At 32.5% G+C, this 25,776-nt stretch overlaps 1 protein-coding gene across 1 annotated transcript; it reads right to left on the minus strand.

The window, feature by feature from the left end:
• Positions 1–602: 602 nt before the first annotated feature.
• LOC111702602 (tetratricopeptide repeat protein 7B) lies at positions 603–24,317 on the minus strand. The gene is made up of 29 exons (XM_023474343.1): positions 24,263–24,317; positions 23,160–23,238; positions 21,651–21,738; positions 21,512–21,576; positions 21,040–21,130; positions 20,552–20,645; positions 19,327–19,494; positions 18,736–18,778; positions 18,189–18,276; positions 17,279–17,384; positions 15,781–15,879; positions 14,978–15,119; positions 13,173–13,255; positions 12,746–12,795; positions 12,344–12,451; positions 11,660–11,700; positions 11,087–11,139; positions 10,655–10,720; positions 10,142–10,282; positions 9,714–9,779; positions 7,432–7,517; positions 6,646–6,858; positions 5,446–5,531; positions 5,124–5,185; positions 4,091–4,141; positions 2,959–3,024; positions 2,250–2,316; positions 1,084–1,202; positions 603–705 (listed from the first exon to the last, which is right to left on the minus strand). The coding sequence occupies exons 2-29, from the start codon at positions 23,181–23,183 to the stop codon at positions 603–605; spliced, it is 2,469 nt and encodes an 822-aa protein (XP_023330111.1). The 5' UTR covers positions 23,184–23,238; positions 24,263–24,317.
• Positions 24,318–25,776: the final 1,459 nt, after the last annotated feature.

The raw sequence follows: 25,776 nt of genomic DNA on the forward strand, positions 1-25,776 counted from the left end.
ATTAACGTTTCAAAGGAATTGAGTCTTTGCCACAACATCTGAATGTCTAATCCATATATCTTTACCATATCTTTATACTATGAATTCTGTTTGAATTGTAATATCAAAGCTTTACACCATCAGGTCGCAAAGATATAGGGAAGATAAATTTCAGTTTGTGGCAATGACTCAATTCCTTTTCAGGCTTTTATACGTTATAATGCGTTCAAATCAGTTAGGACTGTTGTATTATAACATTTTTTGAGATTTTGTGTTTTCATTTACGCCAAAATTTTTGGAGTAAATATAATAGAACCTCGTGTTTTTGCATGGAAAAGAAAAATATAACTTGTGCAAATTTTGACTAAAAAACGGATATTTTTACAGTTTTTTCCCCAGCCATAATTTGAACTATTTTGGGTAATGTCCCAATTCAAGGCTACTAAAGTACGGATGTTGGATGTGCCGGCTACTCTTTGGAGCATATACACTTTCTCTGATGGAGATAGCACAGCTGATCATACAGTTGGCGGGAAATTAAAGAGGTAAACAGGGATATTTAGAGATATATATAGAAAAATATGGATATATAGAAATATATATAGAAAAATATATAGGGATATTTAGAGATGAAAGGGATGAAAAGATAGATGAACAAAGTACGTCCATGAAACAGGATCATGAGGCTGGAGTCTAATTGCTGCTCGTAGAACCAGCTCAGCTAATCTAAAAACAGAAAGTACCATTAATAATTCAATAAAAATAATAAAAATAATAACAAAGACAAAAATAACAACAAAAACAATAACAAAAATAAAAACAAAACCAAAAACAAAAACAAAAACAATAACAATAACAATAATATTTTGAATATAATTATTCCTCTTTCTAAAAATACTAAAGCCCAACTGTGACGTTCAAGGGAAAAACCACAATTTTTGGGGAGCTTTTTACTCTCATAAGAGTAATATGCGACCCCTCTGTATACGTCCTGTATATTAACATCATTCCACAACTATTTCAGAAATTGGACCCTGATTTTAATGAAACTTATTAATAAATAAATGCCTAACCATTATTTATTCCATATTTATTCCATATAACCTGGGGGATCCTAATTTGAGGTGAGTAAGACCCAAGGATTGAAGGCTGGAGATGTGATGTGGATTTATTGACAAACTGTCTTCAAAACAGGTTTTAGCAGACTCCCATTCGTCACGATACTGATAAATATTAATAATAAAATATTGATAATATATTAATAATAAAATACTGATAATATATTAATAATAAAATACTGATAATATATTAATAATAAAATATTGATAATATATTAATAATAAAATATTGATAATATATTAATAATAAAATACTGATAATATATTAATAATAAAATACTGATAATATATTTATCATACAAACCATAACGACTTAATTTGGTGCTTCTGAGTAAATATTTTAATTTTAGTAATTATCCAATGAAGCCTAGGACCAGAATTATTAAAGAAGTAGTTGAACCTAGTAAACGTTTTTTAAAGTTTCAGATTTGGGATTTGCGAGCATACAAATAACATACAAAAAACCTACTATCACATAGTGAATAGGGGCCGGCACTTCTTCTAGGCGCCAAAACCTATTATCACATTGATTAGACCGATTCATGCATCGACATCAAGAAATAAGTAAAAAATGTGTTTAATGCAATTTTAATCTTTTAAAAATTAATATGGAATTTCTTTAGTGTTTAATATCAATATCTAGAATATTTCAATAAAAATAGGTTAAATGTGTTGTGTGTTTAATTTCATTTTCTATTATCTTTCACACTCCATAAAGCTTTTTTAAACTTTTTTTTTAACATCAAAAACAAATCTATAATATTTATTTCTCAAAGTTGTTAGTTATTCGTCGAAAAATACTAACAATCCACCACCAAATTATATTAAAAATAGTGTAAACAATAAATATGTAACTTTCCGTATCTTTTCCTTTCCTTTTCCTTTTATTTCTATTTTTATATTTTTTTTTAGAATTGGGTGGAAATATTCCCACAACCTCTACTTTTAGAGGTTTTTAAATATTTTCTCCTGAAACACTTTATTTTGTATGTTTTGTTATATTTCATAAATAAATATTTTTTACTTCTTACATTCTTACAGTTTTTGGCTAGTAATTTGGGCCTTGGATCCGCATATTTTTGGGGATCCGGATCCAGGAAGCCAACGGATCCATCGGATCCTAAGCACTGTATTCATATGTCGGATTGCTACCTGATGAATTGCTCCTTTAAGATAAAGAATATGGTAGGAGAGGGGGTACAGCTGACGGGCCTCATTACTAAACAAAATATAAAATAGTTATTTAACCCTTTCCCACCTACAGAGAAAAGTGGTTGTATTACATAAATTCTAGTTTAATGCCTCTTGAGACACAAAATAATAGATTTTTGTTTGATAATGTTATTTTTAAAGAAAGAATCTTCTATCCTATTAAAAGATATTTTCGAATATTGGCCTTAAGGGCCAAATTGATTTCTCAACTTTAAAAAAAACAATAAGCGTTATTTCCAAAAACCCACCATGCAAAGGGGGCAATTCCCTATTTAAAACGGCAACCTTGAAACCTTTGACCAATCATCGAGTAAAGAGAGCGCTGTGTTTAAATGTAAAACGCGGTGTACGCTGCGTACAGTGTGAACTTAACACAGCAGGGGCGTTACTTGTTTCCCTTTACATTACCCGAATATTTTACATTAAAAGCCGTTTCAAAATATTCTATGAAGTGAATATTATTGTATTTAAACTTGCTAACAGCTTGCAAATACCAACAAAGTGTTCTACAAATAAAAACGTGTTTGTATGATACTGAGAATATGTCCGGTTTTAAAGGTACCGTTGTGAATCGGGCTTTGCCATCTTGCATGGAAAGTCACTTGAAAGTACGCTTACAACCCTTTAAGTTTCTTAAATGTATTTTTACCAGCATTGCTGAGCTGCCTCGACTTGATCTTGGCGTAAATAGAGTTCAGCGGTCAGCAGCCAGGTTCTAATCAAATATTTAATAAAAATACAGATATTTGATTTATTATCTTTAATTAGAGACTAATTCAATTCAATCCAATTCAATCCAATTCAATTCAATTCAATTCAATTCATGAGGCTTCGACTAGGGAGGTGTCCAAAAGCTCCTCGGCCTATGCCATCACAATCCCTACTAGGTCAAGGCTTTTCAGTCTGACATAGTTTAAGCCTAACGTCGGACACACGACCAAATTTGAGCCATGTCACCGGTCCGAATCCTTTTGTCAGCTAGTTGCCAAACAAATGTATTACACATGTAGTAAACTACTAACAAAGAGAATCTCACTCCCGGTTAAATTGTTATTTTTGAATTTATGACTATGTAGAGGGTGACCCAAAAAAACAGGGATTAGCGTTTTAAAGCCCCAATAATCATCTGAAATTACGCAAAATGAGATTCTTGACTAACAGGTAGGTGTTTAAAACTCCTAACTAGTATTTGAATCAGACTTTTTAGTGAAAAAGCTTTAAAAGGCATGGATAAATGGGGAAAAGGGGAAATATTTTTTCAAATTTTTTATTTTTCACAAATGATGCCCGTATGCAAAATTTCTTTCAGATTTCTCAAAAAATGAAGACAGGATTCCCAAATGTATTCAAATTGGTCAAAATCACCCTCCTCTTTACTTGACTATTTGACTTATGAATTTATTACCTTGTAAATAAATATTTGGGTGTATTTAAAAGCTAATTATGTTTAAATTTAGTAAAGAAATATGAAGTTTATTAAACTTTGACTTGGCATTTGTTCGTTACATTAAACCTAAAGCATTATATCAAAACAAGGGTTTTATAATATTGATATCGTGAAAAAAAAAAATTTTAATATTGAAAGGAAATCCTTATCATATTGGTTGTTTAAGTGAAAGATTGTTGATTATGAAAAATTAACATAATGAAGGGACAAAACTTTTCTCATAATTTAGCTTTATATTTGACCTAATTTAATCTACATTAGAGATATTTTTTCGGGTCTGGTAATCAAGAAAACAAAGTTTTTTGTTGTTGTTAAGAGTATAAAATAATTTTACCTTATTTGATTGTAAGCAGTCTCATGTGTACTATTTTTTGTAACCCCAGCACTGAACGAAAAAAAACATTATTAATGAATTTTTTATTAAAACATGCTGACATTGGTCTTAAACGGATCTTTAATGTAATTTTAAGTGACCATTTATGGAAAGATCGCAATGTCCGATTTACAAAGGTACCCTTAATTGGGGTTTCTCTACAAAGGTGACTTGCGTATTTCTACTACTTTCAAAGCTAGAAAAAAGACAATTTCTTCCACATAATTGATCAAGGGTACCGTTGTGAATCGGGCATTGCCGTCCTTGCATTATGAATCACTCAAAATTAAACTTACAATCCCTTCAAAAGTCAACATTCTTGACATTAAGAGTTAAGTTTTTTTTGTATTATTAAGTGTGACCTGAGACTAGGGTTGTTAATCGTTTTCAAAAACGATCGTTTCGTTTTCGGAAAAAAGCGATCGTTTTTAAAAACGACTCACTCGTTTTGAATTTTTAGAAAACGAATAGCGATCGTTTTTGAAAACGATCGTTTTTAATAAAACGATTTGCGACCGTTTTTATACGATTGTTTTTAAAAAAACGATCGTTTTTGAATTTTTTTATTGACAATTATGTTAACGATCGTTAACGAAGGAATGTTGTTAACGACCGTTAACGAAACAACGAACTTTTTCAAAACGGCCGTTTTTGAAAAAAAAATTACATGCAACTTTATTGAATGTCGTCTTACATGAAGTTTAACAGTTGCTGAGGAGTTAAAACTCCTTGATACTTTCTTAAAAACTACTCAATGATAAGTACAGATGCCCTTCAGGTCGGTTTCCTCTCTTCGTTAACGATCGTTAAGGAAGGGGTCGTCGTTAACGATATCGTTAACGAAGGGTCGTCGTTAACGATCGTAAACGAAACGACGAATTTTATAAAAACGATCGTTTTTAAAAACGATCGTTTTAAAAACGACCATTTTTAAAAAACGAACTTTTTAAAAAACGATCGTTTTTCTGACAAATGAAAACGTAAACATCCCTACCTGAGACTGCTTGCTACTTCACTAAGTGTTTTCTCCACCTGACTGGCTGCTACAGACTGGGCCTGCACAATTATGATAATAAAAGTAAACCGTGTATTGGCGGAAACTGATAAAAATCATATTAAATATACGGATACGGATCTGCACTTGCAAAAATATGTGGATCCACGGCTCCGGATCCACGGTGCAAAAAATCAACCAAAAACTGTAAATTTTTTTGCTCTTAAACTTCAAATATAAACTGTTAATGTAATGTATCCTAAGCACTGCTGATCAAAACTTTATTTTTATTTTCCCCTAAATATTTTGGACCATTGTTTACCTGGAGAGAAACACTATCTTTATCTGACAGTGTGTCCCAATGAGAATAATTGGCGGCCACCATACTCCGGGTTTCTCCTTCAATCCCTGAACAGATCATTTTAACTTTAGTTCTTTTTAAATTATGGATAAAAACTAGACATAACTAAAATCAAATTTATAAAAACCTAAAATGGAAAAAATGGAAAAAATTCGAAAGAGTGGGAGTGTACATCTAAACATTTAAAGTGTGTGGGTTTATATTATCTTAACTTAACTTATTTCTTGATTTGAAAAATTAAAGGTTATGGAATTTTTTCCAGTGAAAAATATTTTTCAAAGAGGTTTTATTCGCTAAATTGGGGAAAGTATATGATTTTAAGAGTAAAAAAAAATTAAAAAAGGATGAAAAAACTTGTTTTTTTTTTTCAAGGTCAAATTTTAATTCCCCCAGACCTCTCCCCTTTACCCCTGGAAACTTCCTTAATCGTACTACTCTCATTTGTAAGATCTCCACGGATCTGAATGTCGTCTTTGTTCAGGGTATCTCCAAACCAAACGCGGAATGACGAGGTGGCAGAAGTATGACTATTCTCCAGATTTATACTCTCATATTTAGATATTTATCCTTTTATAACTGCATTTAATCATATTCAACCAAAGATTATAAAAGCTTTATGTCTTTAAGTTTTATCCGAGACTACAGCAGGTAAAACCTAGCCAGCTTTTACTTATAACTTGATATTTTACTTTTAGAATGGGTTGATTATCCCATTCCGTTCTATCGAAGTGTTGAACAGGTTGCATTTAATCAAGGTTCATAATCCATCTGTATACTAAAATATATTTTTCTTCTCTTTGTCTTTCTTCCAATCTAACCCTTTGTTGATGATTTATATATAAGATTCCAGATTTTTTAATTATTCTTTTTTAAATATTATACATATAGATTATTATACTAGTCGGAACTGATTTATTTTGTTTTCTTCCGTTCACGACTAGAGCTGTATGAATAAACCTCCTGAAATACATGCTTGAAAAGACTGTCAGAGCATTAAAAAGGTGCTCTGGGGTATTTTGGATGCTCGACCATCATGTTTTTATGCTTCCTACCAGCTTCACCTGGGTACGTAACCTACCCCTAATGGGGCCTTGAGCATATCATTCCTGTTCTAAGAAAATTGGAATAAATAAACAATTAAAAAAAAAAATTTAGAATCACCTATTCCTGAGTCTGTTGATGAAGCACTGATTTCTCCCAGGTCTCGGAGTAGGTTGAACATATATCTAGCAGTTCTCAGAGCAACATCTCCCCCGTACACTTGCTCCTCTAACCTTGCTCTTAGAGCAAGTAAGGGAAGGTTTTCAGGATATTCGAGGAGCGTCTGTTCACAAAGTTTCAAGGCTTCATCAAAATCTCCCTTCGCGGAAATGACTGAAAATGATTAAAATATTGCAATGGAAAAAGAGGATGGTTTAGAAAAAGTTATAGTAATGGCTTTATGAATACCAAAAGGAACCCATATAATACATTAACAGCAACAAATTCAGTGTTTGACCTTCTAAAGACCTCTAACGACCTATAACTACCTTTAATGACCTTCAAATTGAAAATTTTATATCTATGGCTTTGAGTAAATCAAAGGAAAGCTAGGAACCCAAATAATACAGTAACAACAATCAATTCAGTGTTTGATCTTCTAATGACCTTTGCCGACCTCTAATGACCTTCAAATTGAAAATTTTATAAATACAACTTCATGCATATCAAACGAAACCCAGGCAATACAGTTGCTGACATCTCCACCATCCCCTTTGGAATATATATTATGCATTTTGAAGAATTACCCCAGAGAGAAAATATTTTTAAGGTTTGGAGAAAAAAATGAAAAATGGGAAGACAGCAAACAATCCTTACATATTGAGAAAAAAAAATCTTTAAAAAGGGAGTAATAACTTTACAATAACATACCCCTGAATTTGAAAAAAAAGGGTGATCCCGGTTTACCTAGTGTTGCAAGATGTAGGCTCTGTAAATGAACTGGATTAAGCTGAATAGCCTTGTTTACATGAATAAATGCTTCCGGAATCCGTCTAAACATTAATATTGTGAAATTGGAGAAAAAACACCATGCTCGCCTCAAACTTTAATTTTCTCATCCTTATCTTTGCAAATTGTTGTCGTGGACCTTGGATATTTCTAATCATAAATTAAATAGATGGAGATGCCTCAACAAGTAGAAAATGAATAAAGCAAGAAGAAAAGATTAGAGGAGAAACTAAATTGGAGCAAATGCTTGAAACATGCACTACCACCATACACGAGTTTTGCAAACCCTGATCGGCACGACATTTAATCTATGCTGCAAGAATGTACTTAATAAATTGCCACACTGTTCGACCTACTGTCGTTTAAGCTATTGCATATTTCGACAATTTTTATGTTTCCAACATAATTGCTTCTAAATGTAGGGATTTCAATAATTATTACATTGCAAGGGCCACTGAAAGTAGGGAGAATTTCAATTGAATCACTTTTTATGCATAAAATTATTACATAAAAACTCTAATGCAAATAGTAAACAAACTATGTTGAAATTTAACAAAAGCAAAACTACCAAAAAATGCCAATATAAACAAAAGTGAAAATATCAAGAGTTCACATGACTTTAGTTCCAAGTACCTAACCACCATATCAAACAACTTGATTTGTCTAAATTGCAGATTAACAACAAAGAAAGATGATGAATTATAAACAATATAAAGTTAAACTTCATCTGTTGTCTTCCTTAAAGGGAGTGACTGGCACTGTATGGCGGTTGAACTGAATGTGTAGTATTGTGGACAAATTTTTTAAGATTCATTTGAGACATATAAAATGTTTCACATGACGTATATTTACTGAGTTTAAGTGCAAAGTCGACGTACAAAATCATGAATTTGGGTGGGTACGTTTTCAGAATCGTTTTTTTTAAATAAAAAAATAACAAGGTAAAAAAATGTAAACAAAATTCTACAGTAAACTAGTTAGTTGCTTAGAAACAGGTTGAGAAAATGAAAATTGACTCTCATCATCGAAAATAAGTAATCTTATTCAATTATTGGTTTCTCTAATCTCTTATAATTCCCCAAAATTTCTGCAGATTTTCTGGAATTTTTTTTGAAAAGACGACAATGGAAGAATTTGTAGAAATCTGCGAACAAATTCATAGAAAATAAGAAATGCAATATATTGATGAAAACGAAATAATTGATTCTAACATGGATTTGTTGACAAATTTCTTTTGAGAAATATTTAGTTTGCTATAGAATTTTTTATTTAACAATAAAAAAAACGATTCTGAAAACGTACCCACCTAAATTCATGATTTTGAACGTCAACTTTGCACTCAAACTCATTAATCCTAGACAGTGTAAACGTTTCATATGTCTAAAATGAGTCCTAAATAAAATGTCTACAATACTGCATACTCAGTTCAACCACCATACATTGCCGGTCACTCCCTTTAAACCAGTGCCGATTTTTAGGCTACTCTTGCAGGAACCTAATGATTAAACAATGAATGCAAGGCGAGCAGGGTTCTCAATCCAGCAGCAAGAGCAGATTCTGCTGGCAACATTTATTTTTTTCTTCAAAATTGAGCCAAACATGATGGAAGATGCATGTCCATGACCAAGAAGAAAACTTGAGAACAAGAAATGTCCATGATGGAAGATGCATGACCAAGAAGAAAACTGGAGAACAAGAAATGTCTATGATGGAAGATGCATGACCATGACCAAGAAGAAAACTTGAGAACAAGAAATGTCAATGATGGAAGATGCATGACCAAGAAGAAAAGTGGAGAGCAAGAAATGTCAATGATGGAAGATGCATGACCAAGAAGAAAACTGGAGAACAAGAAATGTCAATGATGGAAGATGCATGACCAAGAAGAAAAGTGGAGAGCAAAAAATGTCAATGATGGAAGATGCATAACCAAGAAGAAAACTGGAGAACAAGAAATTTCAATGATGGAAGATGCATTACCAAGAAGAAAAGTGGAGTGCAAGAAATGTCAATGATGGAAGATGCATGACCAAGAAGAAAACTGGAGAACAAGAAATGTCTAATATCATCTAATTGTTTGTAATAACATTGTTAAAATTAAAATTAAAAAGTGAAAAAGTAAAAAAAATAATTAAAGATGTCAGTATCAAAGATTTACAGGATCAGATGGTTTGGTAAATACTAGGTTGAGGCGAGAGATAAGTCCTTTTGCACTTTGTTGCTTCTAATCATCTTCTTACCTAAGAGATGCGAGGTGAAGAGCCAAATAAAAATGCGCTAAATGATCTCCAGGATCAAGATCAATACTAGAAAATAAAACATTAATTAACAGAGGCTGTGATATCTCAAAACATAAAAGAACAAATCTCAGTTAAAAGTTTGTTTAAAAGATCGTCCAGTGTTAAGTTGTTCCTTATGTAAACAAATGTCTTTTGTCTTTTGTCTTTTGTCTTTTGTCTTTTGTCTTTTGTCTTTTGTCTTTTGTCTTTTGTCTTTTGTCTTTTGTCTTTTGTCTTCTTCTGTCTTCTGTCTTCTGTCTTCTGTCTTCTGTCTTCTGTCTTCTTCTGTCTTCTGTCTTCTGTCTTCTGTCTTCTGTCTTCTGTCTTCTGTCTTCTGTCTTCTGTCTTCTGTCTTCTGTCTTTTGTCTTCACTGTATTTTATGCTATACCTGATTTGCAGATGATGAAGAGCAGACTGTGCAAAGTTCTGTCTGGCCTCCCTAGTCTCGACATCAGTAGATTTAAGATAGTGTCCGATACCGATATACAGATGACATCGTGATCGTAGATCTTGTGGATATTCCTCCTCTCTGAACAGAATCGGCACTTTCATCTCAGAAATTAATTTTAAAGATTTTCCGAGATTTGAAGGAAAAAAGACATTGGCTAAGAAGTAATACCGACAATGTTCGTCATGCACGGTTTTGTGGACAAAGTTAGATGATTTACACACAAGGCCGCCATGTAAAAGCTTAGTCTCGAGTCTAAATCTCTTAGTCTCAACTTGAAAGTTCAAAGTTAGACTTGAGTTTTGTCAAAATTAATTTCTGACTTAAAAATGAAAATATTTCTAAGGAAAAAGCACCCAATATACATCTAAAGGTTGGAATCTTATGTTAGTCCCAATGACAGTTTAATCTTAAAACATAAAAAATAAAATTTCATATTATACTTTTTACTACCTGATTAATGCCCTCTCCGCCCACTCAATACCCTCTGCCAGTAGGTTCAATCTCTCAAAGCAAATCCTTGAAAGTATTCAGATTTTAAAGGTTTATGAAATTATATAATTCTGGACAATCACGGACCGAAAAATAGATTTGAATAGGGGGGACACTGTTAAGCTAAAAGTTTGCGGCTGAACTTCTCTTTAGTTAAAAAGGTAGACTTCTATGAGGAAAACTTATTTTCCAGGCACAGCTGGGTTTCCAAATTAGTAGAAAACCATAATTTTCGTTCATCCANCAACAAGACCCCTGATCAATAGAACTATATACCTGGCTGCAACAAGACCCCTGATCAATAGAACTATATACCTGGCTGCAACAAGACCCCTGATCAATAGAACTATATACCTGGCTGCAACAAGACCCCTGCTCAATAGAACTATATACCTGGCTGCAACAAGACAGGGAGAAGCATCCTCTGGATCCATTTCAGCAACCTCCTGAGCTCATGACAATTACATTTTTATAAAACGTTCTGTTCAATTTAAGATAAAAATGTTTTAATCAAAAAATGCCAACCCATTGCTCCTTAAAAAGCTAATAAAATTTAAAAAGTTTACTGATAGTGAAGACTTTATATTTAAAATTTTATTTCTAGCAAGACAAATATTCTTCTATATCAAAGAAAAGTTATTTTAAAAGTGGAAAATATTATTATTGTTTTATGACTATATAATCAAGATGTGTACTTCATTTCTCATGCAGTTTTCAATACCTAACAAACAAATCTAATATTTCAGTACAATTACATTTTTTGATTTATAGAACAGGATATTTGAATAACAAAGAAATTATCCCCTTTCATAAATGGCTTCTCTTTGTTTATATTATTTCTGGGTACGATATGAAATAAATAAAAACTAAAATAGAAAGTCGTCTTTATTGTATCGATATATATATATATATATACGACGACCACTATATTTCAAGTTATCTTAATAGAATATTGTAAATGGCTCCCTTTAAAACTACAACACATCGTAGAGATCTCCCATCGCAAGCTGAAAAAATTATCATAATTAGAATACTTGACATTGAGCAACAAAAAAACTTTATAAGAAAAGTTTTCCCCCCGGAAATTGGATACTTAACATTGCTTTCTTTTTCTATCGAAGAAACTCATCATTATTTATTTAATCACTTTCAAAAAGAAACCCCAATTGAAAATAATCAATCATCAGCAAAACAAAAAACGATATCTCATTCATCCATATCAAAGTTGTCTTAGTCCCGTTGTAAATCGAACATATCCCTTTGATGAAAGCATTAAAGTTAAATCAGACTTACACACACTGTTCATACGCTCTCATGGGAAAGCCTTACAGGCCTATTGTTTTCAAGGCACGCCATGCTACTTTTCCACAAGGGGTTTTTGACTGGCATTTTACTGCGACTTGTTGCATATAATATCCATTCAGGGGTTAGTTTTACAATTAAATACCGATTTTTAACATAAAACATAAAATTAATGAATTTAGTCTTTTCGGAAGATTTTGAATTTCGTATCCAAAGGATCCTTAAACATCCCTGAATACAGATGTCTGTTGATTGACCGTGTATTACATTTATGTACACAATGGAACCTGTTGTGGAAAATGTCGCATTTACTAGCGTACGAGCAGTCAGTTAAATGTACCTACTAACCTAGTGAGAGAGCAAACTGCGCCCATATATGTTCTTCTTTAGGAGCAAACCGTAGAGATCGTTCAAACATCTCACACAGTGTGCGGAAATGTCCAAACCGTGCCATAGCTGTCAACATAAATGACGATTAACTGATAGAAAATTTTTTAAAAATAAAAAAATTATATTTAAAAAATTTAGCCGAACATAATGGAAGATGTACGAACTAGAAGGTTATGAAGATCAAGAAAAACAGAAATGTCAAAATATTTTCAGCTGCTGTTATCTGACAAGTTTTAGAATTTTGTTGAAATAAAAAAATAATACAAAATGTTAAAAAGATGATGGCAAAGTTACTGTATGTTAATGTCAAAAGATCGACGATTTTTTTTTTGCGTGATAAAGTCAAACATCATTTATTTCCTAAATTCATGAGATTGAAAACTGAAGTGGCTCCGTGCATCGTGTTGGTTCTGTTGTAGTACATCGTTTATTATTTACCAGTTTAATAAAAACTAATTCGATAGATTTACATACAAAGGATGAGACTTGTGACACGACAATACGGAATATTAACTGGTTTTTCCTTCTATGTACCATGTACCATGTACCATGTACCATGTACCATGTACCATGTACCATGTACCATGTACCATGTACCATGTACCATGTACCATGTACCATGTACCGTGTATCATGTACCATGTACCATGTACCATGTACCATGTACCATGTACCATGTCCATATACCACGTACCATGTACAATGCAACATGCAAACTGTACACTGTACACTGTATATTGCATCTTTGTACATAAAAAGTTGTGTAAGTTTTATAAAAGATGCTTTCCTATGCGCATCATATTCTGGATTCTGATTTAAAGGAACATGCTTGCTCACCATCGCTTCACACAGCAGCAGCAGAAGCACAATCTACGAATATAAAACATACAAACGGGGCTTCAGAGATCAATTTGAGATACCCTCTTATCATAGAGTGGCATGTCTGATTCACAACGGTACCTGTTAAAAAGAAAGATTTTCATTTAGACGTGGGTCTCTACAACATTAAAGGGACTGTTAGTGTAACTTCAAGTGACCCTCCAATCCAAATAGGGAAAGTTACCTTAACGCTTGCAGTAAGCTGAAATGCCCGTGAGAACAGTACAGATTTAACTCGATACAGCGCAGCACTCACCGGTATTTTCAGCTGACTACAAGAGTTCAGGACGTAAGTAACTTTACACACAGATATCTCTGTACTAGACGAACACACAGAGTGCTTAAGGGTACCGTTTCTAAATCGGGCCTTTCCCTCTTTGCATGGAGGGTCACTTGAAATTACGCTTACAGTCTCTTTAATTCACAAAATATGTTTGAAAAGACGTAATAATTGAATAGCCCTACTAACCGGAAAACCTATAAATGCGTATGACATTCGTATATACGTATTTTTAGGTTTGGAATACGTAAAAATGCGTATTTTCCATACGTATTTTCCTAACCATTTTCTTGGTAAAAATACGTATTTTCGAGTGTAAAAAACCTTCAAAATTCAATGAATCAGGAATGTTTAGGTTTTTCCTATACGTAGATTTAGGGTGGAAAAAATTCTAATATTTCTTATTTTTTGGAATTTATATGTTTTACCTATATGTAAAAAAACGCATTTTTTAATTATTTTCAAGGTCTAAAACCAAATGTTATGAAGATGTCTATAATTTTGCATGCACATTGTTCCTTCATATCTATACATTATACAACTAATTCCACAAATTTCTTATATCCATTCATAGATATAAATTATTTTCAATCCAATCCAATATTCTTCTACACAAATTTACACCATCATCATTTCTTTATCTGTATCCATCTAAATCAACATTAACATATGCATTTTGTTTGTATCTTCAACAATTACGTATTCAATGTCTGTTATACTTCATACACATCTGTTCTGTTGCATTAAATTTCTTACATAACAATTTTCTTGAAAAATCATAAAATATTTTTGCAGTTTAGGTTTCCTGCATATATTCAAACTAAGAAAAATTAGTTGGCATCAAACTTTTTAACTCTAAAAAATACAATTTTTTTAGTGAAGAAAAATCTAAAAAATAAGTAAAGATTTGTAAAATAAAAACCTAAAAACGTAGAAAAATTATTTGGTATGAAATTTACGAAAATAGGCGTAATTTTAGGTTCACCTTAAACTTTTATTCTTAAAAAACACAATTGTTTAAGTAAAGAAAAAATAAAAAACGTAAAAATACGTAAAATAAAAACCTAAAAACATTGAAAAAAAACTTGTTAGAAGTATACGCAATTATTAGTAGAAATATGTTTCTAGAAACCTAAGGAATTAAAAAAAACTGTTGGAATGATAAATACATAAAAATACGTAAATTCACGCAAGTTCTTTAATAAAAAGTTGAGCATACGAATTTTTACGTAAACATACCTAAAAATAAGTATACCTATATAGAGGTTTAGTACTTTTAGGTTTTCTGGTGAGTAGGGAGGTCAATTTTAATTCATCTTTGATCAGAAAAAAAGGTTTAAGGGTACAAACAATGTTAGGCTATTATGTAGAGTATAAATATTAAATAAATATTAAATAGAAATATCTATTTTACTCTTAATTTCCATGTTTACCTCTTCTTGTTTGTTTACAGGTAGGAACTGGTTTGAGTTTGAGAATCGTTTAGGTTTCCAAGGTGACTCCCCCATACCGGCACTTTGCCGTGAGTTCACCCGTTTAGGAGACTCAGTGTCCGGGACCGAGTACTTTTTATCACTATAAAAAAATGTTTATGAATATTATGTTTAGATTTAAAATTATATTAGAAGATCGTTTAACAATTTGTATTTGTTCTTAGGCATCAAATCAAATCAAATCAAATCAAATCAAATCAAATCAAATCAAATCAAATCAAATCAAATCAAATCAAATCAAATCAAATCAAATCAAATCAAATCAAATCAAATCAAATCAAATTAATTCAACTCAAAATCAAATCAAATCATGAAATGCAGGGATTTTTAAGAATTAATTTCGAGTGTAGGTTCAATTCCCTTCTTTACCCTTGCTTTAATGCCGCATTTTCTTTAAAGTTTAAATTTGTTGTAAAAACAGAGACAATTAATATTAACTCCAAGGTTCTCTAATTTTTTAATAACGCGCAATCAAAGTAAGATCTTTAGAACTGTTAAAATAGAAAGACGACTGTTAAACTAAAATTAAGACTTTAAATAGTCCTTTAAACAGACCAACAAATATGAAACACAGGAATTGTGCTCTGTGCAGTGTACACAGACCATTCTCACGTAATTAGTAAAATTGTAAAACTTTTTGCTATATAACAACATCAAATGCACATGATATTGCTAACATATCGTCTTCCTTTTTTGCAATTTTGTGGAATCCACTGTCCAAAAGATAATTTTTTAAATTAAACCTGATGCTATGAATGAGAGTTTCAGCCAGCTGTTTAGCCAGACCCAATCTTACACTAGTCGTACTCCTCGTCTCCTCAGCACTCAACATTGCTCGGAACCTAAATATTTAAATCAGTGCTTAGGATCCATTTAATTTTGATCCGGATCTGCACCGGATTTTTTTGCGCATCCGGATCCAGGAAGCCAAAATGTTGCGGTGGTTCCTAAGCACTTGTCAGAAAATCAGACAGTTTCCTCTAGGCCAGATGAGCGTTTACCAAGTTAAGAATTAAAATCTGTACAACAAGCGACTTGGTTTTAAAACGTATCTTATCTTAAGAAAAGTTGAGTATACTCTGTGTACATATTGAACCTAGTTCTCTCTGGGCGGAACATGGTAAACAAGAATAGACGCATCAGTGTTTGTTTAGTATCCGAGGAGGATAAAAGCATTGAATTTTGAAAATTTTGAATGTTCACTTAATAGTTTCCTATGACGAGAATATTTTATTGATTTTTTATGTGAAAGATGGATCCCATGTCAGGCTGTGACATCCGCCTTGTGTTTACATTACCGCCCAGAGACAGTACACTGCAGTACAAAAGATGCGTACACCTCTGAAATAACTTTCCTTGCATTATAACCTTGTCTTTTCTTATCTAAAAGTGCGACCCAAATTTCCAGCGTTAGTTTAGCGACGTAGAAACCATGGAAAACACATTCGGGAAATAACAAGAGTTCTATTTCAAGTAGTTTTCATCAGTAATCGAGCTTAATCACACATAGAACACATTTGACTTATTCTTTTTTTTAAATCACATAAGATTGTTATTTATGGGAGGAAATTGAGAGCTTACCTGGCAATTGCCTTCTCTATTTTGGGAGTAAATTGAGAGCTTACCAGGCAATTGCCTTCTCTATTTTGGGAGGAAATTGAGAGCTTGCCTGGCAATTGCCTTCTCTATTTTGGGAGGAAATTGAGAGCTTACCTGGCAATTGCCTTCTCTATTTTGGGAGGAAATTGAGAGCTTACCTGGCAATTGCCTTCTCTATTTAGGGAGGAAATTGAGAGCTTACCTGGCAATTGCCTTCTCTACTTTGGGAGTAAATTGAGAGCTTACCTGGCAACTGCCTACTCTACTTTGGGAGTAAATTGAGAGCTTACCTGGCAACTGCCTTCTCTATTTTGGGAGGAAATTGAGAGCTTACCTGGCAATTGCCTTCTCTACTTTGGGAATAAATTGAGAGCTTACCTGGCAACTGCCTTCTCTATTTTGGAAGCAAATTGAGAGCTTACCTGGCAATTGCCTTCTCAACTTTAGGCGTAAATTGAGAGCTTAACTGGCAACTGCCTTCTCTATTTTGGGAGTAAATTGAGAGCTTACCTGGCGATTGCCTTCTCTATTTTGGGAGTAAATTGAGAGCTTACCTGGCGATTGCCTTCTCTATTTTGGGAGTAAATTGAGAGCTTACCTGGCAATTGCCTTCTCTATTTTGGGAGTAAATTGAGAGCTTACCTGGCAATTGCCTTCTCTATTTTGCCGGTTTTGAGGTAGATTTGTGGAGCCTTTAACATTGCATTCTCCAGGATAGGGCCAAGTTTATGCTCAACATAGGGTGGAACTAATTTCATGTACATTCAATTTAGGAAATTTAAAATCACAAATTCTTTGAATTTTATAAAAACTGAATATCTTTAATCTCTATAGTGTCTACTGTCTATACACTAAAATTTGTGAAAATTATTTGGCGTGAGATTTGACAACGTTTGTTTCGTCCTGTGTTTAGTAGTATTTACTTCAACTTTTAAACACTAAAGTTTAGACAAGGAAAAATGAGACTCGGAATCAAGACAATCGGAAGTATCTGTCCTAAATTTTTGGTAGTAGGCCAGAAATGGATTTCTCCTTAAAAGTTTAATTTGTTTGTGAATAAATCTTTATAAAAAAACTATCTTGGGAACCCAGCGCTGTTGTTTACCCGCACTTGGACGATTTTACCGGGAAACTAAATTTTCGCCACTAAAGTCGACCCACTCCACTTAGAATCTTAAAAAGCTAAGAACATTCCCGTGGGTCTCCCGAGTTCCCCAATCAAAATTTGAGGGGTTCCTGATCTATAATCGGAAAAACAAATAAGCAGACAGACAGATATTACAAATTTATATATATAGATAGTATATTAAGGGCGTTTTTATGACGTGATAGATTTTTTCCGGAGAAAAAGAGTTCGGCTGCTAGACGTTTTTCGCCAAAAGCACGCTTACACTTTCAACATGGGCGGGTATGTAGGTCATTAAAATGTCTAAATGTTTGAGACGTCCTGTGATCTGAACGTCTGAGCAGAATTCCAGCTCAGGGAGTCCAAAATTACAGGGGGTGATTTTTAAAATATAAATATTTGATTTAAAAATTTAAAATGTATTTCCTGGTGAACTACTATTTCCCACAACCCCTACACTCTGCATAGAGAGCGTACTCTGGGCATACCCTCGTCGTGATACACTGTCTATCTCCTAAACACATAAAAAACTTCTTAAGGCTGAATAGATTGTTATTGTTATTAAAATCGGTCTGATATCAAAATAAATGAAAAATGTCTAGCTGATACAAAATATTAACGTTTACACATATCAGCAGATTTTTTTAGACATTGAATTTATATAAAAGAAAGCAAAGTTTGTAGTTTTATTTGGTTTCTGAAATTTATTTTTTCTTCATAGAACAATAGGATCTCTTTATTGTTTGGCCGGCTGGTTTATAACATTTTTTTTTAACAAAATGGGATTTAAAGATACAAATATTTTTATCCAATATTGACTTTTTTGGAAACTCGGTATTTTTGGTTTAACAAGTACATATCCCGTGTTTACCTGTAGATATAAGAGTGCAAGGTCCCCTGAAAGTATATATCCCGTGTTTACCTGTAGATATAAGAGTGCAAGGTCCCCTGAAAGTATATATCCCGTGTTTACCTGTAGATATAAGAGTGCAAGGTCCCCTGAAAGCTCATAACACCTAAAATTTAAAGACAATCCTAAATAAAACTAAATTGCCAGATTTTGAAAATCTTTTAAATAGAATTTTCTTAATTCACAAATATACGAAGTTGAAGTCGAATTCTCATCGTCTTCTTTTTCAATGAATTATTAAATATTTTTAAGGATTTTGTAATCTGCAAATAAAAAATATCTAGAACTTTCTTGAACATATTTAGAAGTATGGCATTTTTAACAATTACAAATAAAAAAATTCTTGAGAAAATGAAAGCACATGTATCTCACTATTTTGTAGTTCTTACTGTCGCACCTGTAGAAATTTCCATCTATATTATTATGTACATAAAATCTGTATTGTTTGTCAGGAGTGTATAGTTTTTATAAATTCTTGATAATCTGGAGAAAAAAAAAGAAAATTTGGACGTCAAAAACAAGTTTTGACATTTTTTTGATTCTTTTTACCAAAAAAACTTATCATTTATTTTCCAAAAGGGGGGAGGGCAGAAGAGTTGGGGTGTGTGAAAAATGATTTTTCTAAAAAACATACACCCCTACTGTTTGTCTTACTTTGTAATTTTGTTTTCTCGATCCAAAAGTTTACTCTTGCTGGTAGTTTGGATTGGAATCTTCTCAAAACACATTCCTTTGATGGCAAATGCTTCAGCAATGATCTTCAGGCTCCGCGGAGGCAGTTTCTTCTCTTCAAGCGTTTCCAGCTTAGACTTCTCATAAAATCTTAATAAATCATATACAGGTTTAAAGGGAGCTACAGAGTGTCCCAGGAAACATGACAGTAGCAAGACGACTTTGATTTTTGATATAATTTACTGCATTAAAATTTGTCAACCTAGATTTAGAAGCAAAATCCTAGAGTTAGTAATCACAAAATAACCCTTAGTCATGACATTTCCAAAATGTGGTCTGCCCTTTTTGTGCTTTCAATATTACCCGAGATATTAATATTTCGTTTAGATTTCGACAATTAAGTTTCATCTAATAAAAGTGAAATCTGAACGAAATTCTTAATACGTCCGGTAATATGGGTAGCACAAAAAAAGGCAAACCACATATTGGAAAATCCAAGATTAGGAGAATATTGTGTTTATAGTTTCAAGACTCATATATGTTTAAATAGGTTGACGACTAAATGTCACAAATAAATTCCAAGATAAAGACGAGTCGTCTTTCTACTGCCATGTTACACCCTGTAGGTCCCAAAAAGTAGGGTAAAATTGGCGGTTTTTAGTTCTCAGCGTGTGCCATCAAATCTTTACAGCTATAAATCTTGCGATATGACATTTCTCCGTGTTAAATAAATAAAATAAAAGATCGATCATTCCGTGGAATTATTATTGTTTGAGTCTTTTTTTCAAATTTTATTTGTGCTTGATATCATTATGGTTTATTTCAGTTTTGGAATATTTCATTTTTAGTTTATGTAATTTTTACTATATGTTACACTTATGCTGGTACAAGTAATTTTTTGTTTATGCCATTTTTGGCATATTTTTCTATTCGTTGTATAAGTTTAACGATTTTTTCTGAGTGAAAATTCATTTCTTCTGCTGAAATAGGGTCGAGTAACTTAAATATTTTTAGTTCCTGGATTTTGTAAAGATTTGGATTATTTGGAAATGTGGCTCATGTCACGTTGACAACATTGAGACAGGAGACTGCCAATATTTTCAAATTAACACACTTTTTATTAAAACAACAATTTTAACAAGAATCAAAACTTTCCTTTTTAAAGAAAGTTAGTGAAAACCCGGGATAGAAAAAGCTAAGTACTAACTTGAGTGACTCGCTGAAGTTTCCGACAGCGAAGTGTAGTTTAGCCAAGAGTATCCAGGAATCCAGATGTACACCAATCTTTGCGGCATCCTCTCCTACGAATGATGTTAAACTTTCAATAGCATTATTGCTACGGAAAACATTTTATGGCTAATTTGACGTGACGTTTTGAACACAACTAGTTTATTTATACATAGGCCTCTCTGCTTTTAAAATTTAAGTAGTCTTTGTTACCTTCAGTTCTTTAAAAGAAATTTAGCCTTTGCCACAAACTCAAATTTTCTAATCCCTACATCTTTGAAACCTACTGTTCTAATCCTTTAATATTGCAAACTTAGATTATTTGATCTATCAAAATTTTTAATTTAAAATATCTAAGGTTGACGACATTGGGTTGAAAAAATACAGGGAAAGTTTGTGGCAAAGACTCAATTCCTTTAATCGAGAAATCAAACAAAAACCAATTTTAGAATTATTGACTCCTCTTACCCACTGTACGTTCCAGACAAGCCTTAGCATCCTTTAATCTCACATCTCTAGAACTCTCAGTGCTACTGTTCTCCAGAAGAGGGGGGAACTCCTCAACAAAATATTAATTTTCTAACCAATCTGTTCAGTTTTACATGATTTAGACTTTTACTAATAAAAATATTATAGAATGTATTATTGCCCATTTCTCAGTTAAGGAGGCTTTCAAACAACTTTCAAACTTCGAACCCGATATTTGGACAATTGACTTTTTTACATCACATGGAGGACGAATTTAATATTTTAAAAGCTAGAATCGTATTTTACAAGATCTTCTCATATATTTAGGATACTATAAAGTTATTACAGCTGGTCAGAAATCAAAATTGAAAATTTAAAAAAAAATATAAAATTTTTATCGAAATAAATACAAACGAAAAAATCGACATTTAAAGATCACCCTGTAGAATCTACAGTTTAGATTACTTTATACCTCTAAATGTTCTTCTAGTTTCCCTTCTCCAATAAGAAACCAGCCAAGTGCCTCATTTTGTTTATCTAAAAATTACGTCTCTTCACATTACAATTTCAACCTTTTATAAATAAAAAAAACTTTCACCATTGTTATATACCTTTGTCTTTAAGCAGGTTGGCAAGCTCGATTACTTTTTTCCAATTCCCTTCTTCTCTGGCTCTCTCAATATCGGTCTCCAGGGAACCCTAATACACAACAATTAGAAAAAGCAATGGCATGGTAGCAGTGCGATTTTAAAAGAACTTATTATTTTATTTGTTAGCTCATTTGTAATTAGATTAAACAGAGCTGAAAACTTTAGAATGAGATATCCTTAATCCCAATTACTTAATATGAGTATCCAATGGACACACTTTTGGTTTTCTTCTTGTTCTTTCTTGGATATAGTAGAGAAAAATCAAAAACAAAAAAGAGTCCCTCCCGTTTCTGTATATTAATCTTAAATGGCGCGCAAAATTTTAAATGTATCGGCTTCATTTACGCGACTCTGATTGGTTGAATTTTATAAACTTTTCAGGATACAAGTACAAGATTAAGTTAGTCGTCTCGATATAAAGAAAAAGAGACGATTAAGCATTAATCTCGATATCCACCATTCTAAAGTTTTCAGCTCAGTATATTTAAAAAGAAAGAAAAGATAAAACTGTATTAATTCCACTGCAAACTTATGCTCTTCAGTCCAAGTTTATCCCCATTATTAAATAAAAAATGTAACTTGGATATTGATCTCGTTTCGTTAATCTTCAGATTATTTTAATCTTTATCCACTAAAGTGCCTTAAATTCTACCAATCAGAGTGTATTAAGAAAATTATAAGTTTTCACAATGGATATTCAGATTAAGCGATTGGGATTAAGGGTATCCAGTCCACTTCTAAAGCTTTCAACTCAGAGCTGAAAACTTTAGAATGGGATATCCTTAATCCCGATCAGTTAAATAATCTGGAGATAAATAACAAGAGGAAAACTAACGTAATTTAATCTTGAGATTAAGAAAAAGAGGGGATCAAGCATTAATCCCGATATCCACCATTCAAAAGTTCCCAGCTCTGGAGATTAATAACAAGAGGATAACAAGCATTATTTAATCTCTAGATTAAGAAAAAGAATGATCAAGCATTAATCCAGATATCCACCATTCTAAAGTTCCCAGCTCTGAGCTCGTGACTTATTTAAGACAGAGAATCGTAATGAAACCTAGTATCGGAAGCCGGTCTGGCAGTTTTGTAGAAACCAATACTTCTGTTTAGAAATATTATTTCTTGTGATTTCTTTACATTTTTTTTGTTTTCTAATTTCTTTAATTAAAATAGACCTCAAAAAAGAAAACTTGAGATTCGTTCAACGATACTCTCTTAACTTTCATGCTCCTTGAATTTTATAGAATTAAACTGAATGCAAACGTCTTCTCCAGTGCAACCAATTGCACTTTTATTCAATTGACAATAATTATTAATAGTGGATTCTGCGTGTTACTAAAATTAGCTGCGTTCTTCGTTGCAAAAAAGAACTAACTTATTCGGACCCACTGAATGTATGACGAGCATTAAAAATAAATCTGAGCTTTTAAGTATTTCAAACTATTATTGATTTGTTTTTAAACTTACTGTACGTTTGCCTCGTGTTGACATGTTGAGATTGATTTATTGTTTCTCTTTACTTTGGTAATCTAGCAGGCTGGTCTTCCTGAACAATGTGTACAGCATTCATATTATTTTTATTATTATAATCTCTGTTTGTCTGTCTATCTGTTTGTTTGTCCGATCATAACACATACCTTGACCAGTTTGCCTCAATTTTTTATCGGGTATCCGGTGAGAACCACAAAGCTGTGGAAAATGAAGAACTGGTTTTACTAGTTACTTTCAAATCCCTTATTTAGTGAAATGTGTCCGTTCACCCTGCTCAATTCCTGTATTTCATGTTTTTTCTTCATTGCACTATTCAAAGTCATAAATGCAGTCTTTAAGACTCTATTATTTATTCTCACTGTACAATAGGGGACCCAGTCCACAGTATAAATAGTACATACAGGCCTCAGTTCAAAGGACTTACCCATTTGATCCTCAGTCTTTTAAGGTTGTGGAGTAACAGCATATTTGTTATAAAAAAGTGGACAAGTCGAGACATGAACCTTTAACAATAATACTTTCACTCACATAATATTTATTTGTCCAAAAATATCAAAGAAACTTTAGTTACGCCATTTTATAAGAAGTATCGTAGAAAAGATAATACATGGAGAAGTGCCAGGCGTTGCCCATGCAATGTAAAACATTTTACTTTGAAAAAACATCGATTTTTGAAAAAAAATTCGTTATTTTAGCCCATTTTACCCCTCCAATTCAAATGGGTTTCCTATCCGGTCCAGCAGTTTGGCAAGCTATAGCTGACTCATATATAAGAAAATAAGTATTCAAAACATAATTTAAAGTTTTATTGCATCAACATTATATTTCATGCTATGCATTCTTATATATATACAAGTTCATGTCTCGACTTGTCCAGCTTTTTTAAAATAAATATCATGTTACTCCACAACCTTAAAAGACTGAGGACCAAATGGGTAAGCCCTTTGAACTGAGGCCTGTATGTACTATTTATACTGTGGACTGGGTCACCTATTTTTAGTTATAGTTAGTCATAGTTAGTTATATATATATAGTATATATATATATATATATATATATAAGCGAAGAGCTTTTAATACCTGAGGTGTGCTAGCTGGGCTGGCCTCCAGCAGTGTTCTGCGCCGGTTAGTTTCCCTTCAAACAAGGCTTTAGTTAATAAGAGAAATGATCTACTACAGGGTGTCCCAATATAAAGGGAATTGAGAGAAGACTTGAACACGGTCTTTGATTTCCGATAATTGATAAATGATATAAAGTGCATCAACAAGAGATGGAAAGTCTAATGAGCTTTCCAAAATGTGGGCTCTTTAAAATTGACGGAGATATTAAACATTTGAACAATTTTGATAATTTTCAATAAACTGGAATCTGCATTTCTTAATATCTCCGTTAAATTTAAAGATAAAAAATGGTTGACCACATTTTGAAAATCCCAAGACTAGTAGTTTTCGGTGTTAAATGTTTAGCCTGTGAGACCACAAAACGATTCTTACGAAATAATCCCGCATTGAACAAAGATGATATAAAAGTCGTCATTTAATTCCCATGTTTATTGGGACACCCTGTACACAATACCTCGGCAGGGGTTTCAGAATTTTTTTACTTAAAAGGGACTGTGAAGGAAAAATGGAATGGGGTATAGGCTGAAAGCTAATCACTGTAGTTCTTGATCGCGACCCATGAAAGTTTTATCTGATGTTCCTGTCTCGAGAAATTGATATAAAACTGTGTTAAAATTATACGAAAGTTCATATATATAAAATTGATAAAATTTTAAACTTAAATCACGTGACCAGAACTATCACCAATGGCAGAGCAGTATACTGATCACGTGTCTCCGCCTGTATCACTGCACTGCCATTGGTGGAATTTCTGGTCAAGTAATACGGACGTATAAATAATATTATGAATGAATTCTATTAAAAATAGAAATAACAAATATAAAAGTAAACCTAATTTAAAATTAGCTTTCTCTGGGATATCATCGTTTTCAGATTGGTTGCTTATTTGCTGAATTTGATCTTTTTAAACCTACTTCTTTTATACAAAATTGTATATAAATTAATTTTCGTATAAATTTGACAAAGTTGTAAATCAATTTATCGAGATAGGAACATCAGATATAACTATCATGGGTCGCGATCGAGAGCTAAAGTGATTAGCTTTCAGCCTATACCCCCTTTCATTTTTCCTTTACAGTCCCTTTAAGTGACAGCTATAAAGACCTCATATATCCCAGATCCCACTTGACAATGACATTACAGTTGAGAGTATACTACTTGTGAACAAATAAATTCTGTATATTTTTCTATATATATATTATATAGTACTTTGCTTGTTTGTTTGTTAGTTTGAATCGATAAAAGAGCAACAATTAAAAGTTAAATTCGAAGATGGACGTGAAGCGCCATGGATCGGGCCTGGAATCCTAGTTTATTAAATTCTATTAGTACAATTAAATATTTCTTTATAACATCACTTTAATTTAGCATAAAATTATGTTGATTCAATATTGCCAGGAATCCCTTTGGTGAGCAGGATCATGCTTAAGAGAAGCAAAAATAATATTCAAACAGATGTTTTCATTTATTAT

This window comes from Eurytemora carolleeae, unplaced genomic scaffold (assembly GCF_000591075.1).
Source record: "Eurytemora carolleeae unplaced genomic scaffold, Eaff_2.0 scaffold257, whole genome shotgun sequence".
Lineage (NCBI taxonomy): Eukaryota > Metazoa > Arthropoda > Copepoda > Calanoida > Temoridae > Eurytemora > Eurytemora carolleeae.